Source organism: Hemicordylus capensis, chromosome 2 (genome assembly GCF_027244095.1).
Source record: "Hemicordylus capensis ecotype Gifberg chromosome 2, rHemCap1.1.pri, whole genome shotgun sequence".
NCBI classification, from domain to species: domain Eukaryota; kingdom Metazoa; phylum Chordata; class Lepidosauria; order Squamata; family Cordylidae; genus Hemicordylus; species Hemicordylus capensis.
In genome coordinates this window covers 401357595-401363594 of record NC_069658.1, presented here as the reverse complement: position 1 = coordinate 401363594, position 6000 = coordinate 401357595, and the positions used below count along the sequence as shown (strand labels likewise).

The 6000-nt window shown below is 43.6% G+C and overlaps 1 protein-coding gene across 2 annotated transcripts in view; it reads right to left on the bottom strand.

Annotated features, from left to right (window-relative positions):
- The window catches only part of CCDC40 (coiled-coil domain containing 40), a 42968-nt gene continuing 36968 nt past the window's right edge, over positions 1-6000 (bottom strand). For both annotated transcript variants that reach the window (XM_053301881.1, XM_053301882.1), the window contains exons 18-20: positions 5284-5472; positions 2332-2490; positions 1-322 (exon numbers count right to left, since the gene is read on the bottom strand). In XM_053301881.1, coding sequence (XP_053157856.1) covers positions 50-322; positions 2332-2490; positions 5284-5472 — 621 coding nt within the window. In that variant the 3' untranslated portion in view covers positions 1-49. The remainder of the gene's footprint in view (positions 323-2331; positions 2491-5283; positions 5473-6000) is intronic.

The following is a 6000-nucleotide window of genomic DNA, read 5'->3' as shown; positions in this document are numbered from 1 at the left end:
TCATTCCCAAAAAAGTATTTATTTGTGACATTTCTAAACTGTAAATATTTCAGGTCTGGCTTCCTGCACCGTCCTCTGGTGCTGCCGTTTCATCCAGCCTGCTGTGTAGGAACTGGCTGAGTCTCCGTATTGTCCTATAGTGCTGAGGAAACTCCTGCTCGATTTGATGGAGTATGACACTAATGCCATACAGTCGTTCCTCCAGCTTCTGCCGTTCAATGCGCATAATTAGCTCGGTCCGGTACAGTGGGCTGTACTTCCCTTCCTTCACAGCCTGCATGTGCTTCACACGTGTCTGGTTGGCCACAATATCTGAAAGATTCTTAAAAGAGCAACATTGAATACAACATTAAAGGCAGTGGGCAGGGCAGCAGAGATAAATTATTTCCATTGAAACTTGAGGCGGAAGGAGCTGCTTGCTAGAAAAACTCTTCTGTCTAACTGGAAGAGTCAAATTCAAAGACATAGGGCTGATTTTTACTAAACAGAATCTCAGAAGGGGGCGGGGAGAGAGCGCAGAATGGACACTGCTAAGGAACTCCAAAAACAAACACTGTTATGTATGCACTTGAACTAGGACAAGGTACTTTTGTGGGTAGAATGTTGGGCTTAGTTGTAACTGCTTAGTTGTCCTGCTTCAAATCCCTGCTCAGGCCACCAAGTTCTGACTTTTAAAGGCTCACAGGGCTTCTGGGGGTCTGGATATCCCAAAGCAATGCCTACTTTTACACCATCCTGCTTGTCCACTGAGATTGCCATTGGAAGTTCTCTCTGAGCACCCTCACCAAAAGAGAGAAGGAAGATGGCAACTGGGAAGAGAGCCTTCTTAGTTGTGGCACCTGGACTGTAAAATTTTCTCCCTGGAGAGACTTGCCTGGTAGCTACCTGGCTGTCTTTTATGTGCCGGGTGGATTTCCCCCACTCAGTCAATTTTTAATTTTTACAAGACTATCATCGCTGCAAGTTTTATCTGCTGTTTGATTTATTTAGTTTTATTATTTTATTATAGTTAGCTGCCCTGAGCATACTTATGGTGAAGGGCAGCACACATTTATAAAACAAATAAAAACAAATAAGATTGCCTTGGCCAGCTCACAGTCATAGCCTAACCTATCTTACAGATTGTTGTGAGGAGAAGACCGATAAAGCACATTGTACACTGGGAAGTGGCACAGAAACAACAACAAGAAATGACTAAACTTCCTGTTGCTCCACTTGTAGTGGGCAAAGTGCTTTGTCATTCTTATCTTTTGCTGTTTCTGCAATATCCAAAGTTCCTTTCAGGGTGATAGTCTCAGATGAGCGCCTGCACTGATTACGGTGAGGTTTAGGGGCACTCGAGACATATATGAAGCACAGTAAGGAAGCAAATGTTCCATTTTGAGTCTCACAAACTTGCTTGCTGCCTCCAGTCTACAGAGATAAATGGACATGTAAGCAAACAGGACACCTAATTGGAATGTTAGGGATAGGGAAGTCAAAAGTTGTCAGAGAATTGGACACAATCATTCCCCTGTATACTGTGAGCTAAACATGTTGCACAATAATGGACTCAGAAATGAAAAAGGTGCAGATAGGATGAATGTGATGGGGTAGCAGAGTTAAGGAGACACCAGGGAATGAAGAGTCAGCTCTACAGTTAAGTGCTTAGGGAGCCAGACCGCATGTCCACAGATTAAGGGGTTCAGACTCATAGAGGCTCACATCAGATTATGTATATATAGGGGTCCAATGAAAAGAGTTAGGAAGGACAACAGAAGGGGGATATGGCATTGATGACCACATCTGTTTTGTCTTCAGGATGCTCTGCAAGACTGTTGGTTGTTTTTAATTTTTAAGTAAACCATCTGAAGATATTCTATATCAGGCAATGTATATGTCAAATAAATAAATATGCAAACTGCTGTATCAGACAGCCAGTTCAAATATTCTGTCAAAATAGAGAAAGAAGTGTAAGTAATTCATGCTTTTTTCCCTTGCTTGCATGTAACTACTATACCAAATTGTCTGCATTGAGATCGACTTTACTTTTGGAATTAATCACAGCTAATCTGCACTGGTGCACTACTAGAAGCCGTTTTGTTTGGAAATTAAGTTGAATAAAACTTATCATGTCATGTCATGGTTCTTAACTGTTTGTTATTAACTGGTTAGACAGTATGAAAAGTACAAACATTTGCTGGGTCACAGAGATTCTTCTCAGAAAGGCATAAGTGGATGAAGCTACTACTAACTGAGTCCAGGAATAAAAGCAGAAGGATGGATGGTATGAACCAGCAGCCACCTAAAGACAATGAAATGTGGGCTGAAAAGAAGCCCAGCCTTGCTCACCTGCTGTTTCTTTATTTGCAGCTGATCCAGTTCTAGTTGAAGCTCATCTATTTCAACATTCAAGATGGCGTTGTGCTTCTGCTTCTCCAGAAGAGTATTGCTAATATTCTTCTGCGTTTTCTCAAGGTGTGCTATCGTGATGTTGCACTCGGCTGCATTCTAAAATAGAGAGGGAGGGGGAAGACTCTGCCTTTCAGTATCAACTAGAATCCGGTGGCCATGTGAGAACCACATTTTCTCTTAGGGCAGCTTCATACATCACATTTTCCTAGATAGAGCAAATCCCCATGCAGAAAAAAGCATGTACACTAGTACATTTGAAGTTCAGCACTATTGTTTTATTTGCTGCGAGTGCACAGAATGGAGAGCTGCTGTGTTAATCAATGAGCCTGAAAAACAGTAAAACTTCAGTGATAATAGTGCACATGTTTTTTCCTGGCATTGAGAAGAAAAAATGTCACATATGAAGTGGCCCTTACACTTCAGCTCTGCCTTTCCTGAGTGTATGTAAGCAATGAAGATGGAAGTGCTTTTACTACCCCCTGACAGGTAATCAGGACATTCTCTTGATGGTTCCATGACAGGATGAATCTAATACACTTCCATTGTGTTACCACTCTAATTCATTGTATTTTAAAGCACATTTAAAAAAGATTCTTTGAGGGGCAGAAAAAAGGCATCCACTATCTTTTTTCCAAAAGGTCCTCTGTGTGCTTGAAGCTGGCAACCTCAGGGAGGCATTTACCAGTCTCTTTCAAGCCATGCCCAATGTAATTTACCAGAGACTGGTAAATGCCTTCCTGCCCACTGTGGTCAGCTGGCGAAGCCAGTGGTGACTGGGCAGGAGGAGCAGTGCCCCCTCCAAACAAAAACAAGCAAGCTAAAGGATCAGACTTACCAGCAGCCAGGGAAACCTTCAGACCAGGAGCTTCTCCCAGACCCTCCGCTCCTGCCTGTAACTTGTTTTGGTCTTACTGGCTGGGATAGCTGCTACTCAAACTGCTCCAGCCAGTCTGATTCCTAGGGGGCTCCTCCTGGCACTGCACCAGGAAGAACTAGAAATAATGGCTTAAAATGCACGTCCCCGTTGCTTCAGGGACTATGTTTTTAATACATTTTCCTCTTCTTCCTGTTGGAAATTCTCAGTGGTGAGAGAATCCCTTTCTCATTATAGCAGAATGCACAGAGGCACAACACAGCGGATTTAGTTAGGCATGCGTGTATGCTGAGAGTAAAGTAACTTGGAGCCAATTCACAGTTTCAAATCAATATATAAGGCATTTATTAAGGAACTCCATTCTAGATAAGAAAGTGAGGAGTTAGGATCTCTAATCTATCTATCTAGCTGGATGCAGATGGATTCTGCATCTTCTCTGCACATATGGTGCAGGGAGAGAGGCTTGCCATGTTGCAAGGTAGAAGGGCAGGTAGGGAAGAGAGAGAGAGACAGGAAGTTAGTCCCTGAAATTAGCAATCTACATATCAAAGGGATAGCATCAGAGCAGTGGAGAAGTGATGACCAATGTCTTGACCCTCTAGCCCTCTGACTTACTAGTCTGTCCTCCACTGTCTGAGACAAAGAGACAGCGCAAAGTCCTTTAACTTCCAACACTTCCTGGGGGCAGTGCCAGGAGGAGCCCCCTAGGAATCAGATTGGCTGGAGCAGCTTGAGTAGCTGCTGTTCCAGCCAGTAAGACCAAAAGAGGAAGTTGCAGGCAGGGGAGGAGGGGCTGGAGGAAGCTCCCTGCTCTAGAGGATTCCCTGGCTGCTGGGATGGGAAGTCTGATCTTTTACTAGGTTGTTTGTTTGTTTGGAGGGTGGATATAATCCTTGCTTTCTCCCTTTTGCCCTTCCTTTCTGCTTTCTCCCTGCTTTTTGCCCTGGTTGTTTTGCTTTTTGCCTCCCCTCCCCCAGCCCACAAAACTTTTCTACCTTTGCCCTGCTTTTCTGCTCTTTCTGTTTTCCTCAGTGCTGACAGGCTTAGGTAAATAGCCAAGCCCGCTGCTGTGGAGGAAAGGGACAGGGTAGGTTTCTGCCTTGATGACCAGGTTCTTCCTTGCCCCCACTGCTCCAATGCCCACCAGCCACTACTGGGTGAAGCTAATGATCTTTCTCACTACTTTCTATTCTGTCTCCTCTGTATGAACTTATAAGGGAGCTGCTGCATCGTGTTATCACAAACATTTCACATGGCAAGATTAATTATTTCTGAATTCTAGGAGCAGGGCAATAGCATACTAACTCAACCTGTTTGCTGTTTCAGTTGCTAACATCAGGCAGAGTTTAGTTTGCTGCTGGTGCATTTCAAATTTAGAATGTCTTTGTTATAACCTATACATCTCTGATACATATAATTATGTACTGCAAAGTTAAATAATAAACTATACAACACTTTGTATACGAAGCTTCCTTCCAAATGCTGTTAGGTGGGTTTTTAATATAAACTTAAATATCCATATAGACAACTGTGTTCTTGAATACATGCTTATAACTGCCAAGGGAGAACTTAAGGATTGAAGCTTTCAATGTTAACCAAGATAGGAGTATGTGACCAAATCGCTCCAGCTACTGCGGGCTGCTGCTGCATCCCAGGCCTCTGTCTTTGGACGACTTCTGCTGCCATCTGCAGGATGGCAGTTTCCACTGGTGCTGAGGAGAAGCATTCTCTCATACTTCATCCGACCATGCAGCACAAGCAGCCCTACAGGAGAAACAGGAGTCCATGGCAGTGGTTGTGAAGAGGGATAAAGTGCAGAGTGCACCTGATCATCCTGCTATTTCAGGAACATATGGAACAAAAACTTGCCAGATATAGCTGTAATCAGCCAGATTTGATATTCTGCTTGTACGGTTCTCTGATGGGGCATAAAACAAAGTCAGTATTAAGTTCTAGTTATATGGTCTAGTTATATGGTCCTATTGTGCTATTGTTGTCCCTTTATAGTTACTGACCTTCTGGGTCTCTTTGATCTTTTTCATGAGCTCCAGCTTCTTGTAGTGGAAGTCGCTTTTGGTGAGCAGCTGCTTATTCTGTTTGCTCTGGCCCTCACCACGAACCACAATGGTCTCTCGCCGGGCAACAGCTGCCTCCGTATCTCGCATCATCTTCTCCTGCTGCCTCATTAGCTGGCTGTACCTTACCTACAATGAACAGATGGGAGATAAACAAGCTGAAGACACCTAGAAATCACATAAAACGGGTCAAATGGTGGGGATGTAAACCTTTCCCAGTTGCATTCACCAAATTTCCAGATACAGAATCAGCTCAGTCAACAAAGAAGTGAAGTAGCCCTGATTAATAGGGATTCCATCTCCCTTTCTGGGTGCCCTATATTTATTTATTTATTCATCCAACAATCATATTTCTATACTGCTTGATATGTGCATTGCTAGGAGAAGCCTCCTAGCTTCTGAGAAGCCCACAAGCAGTAGATGAAAGCACATCCCCTCGCTCCTGTTGTTGCAACTGGTATTCAGAAACATCCTGCCTCTGAACCTGGAAGTAAAGACTAGTACCTTTCAGTATTTAGTTCTGCCTAAAGACGTAGACAGGCTGCTTGGAAGTTTGACACCCACCACTTGTATGCTTCATTCTTGCCCTTTCCAGATGATAAAAGCAGCTAGAGTTGGCCTGTCTCACTGGGTTGCAGAGACAGCCGATGGCTACCT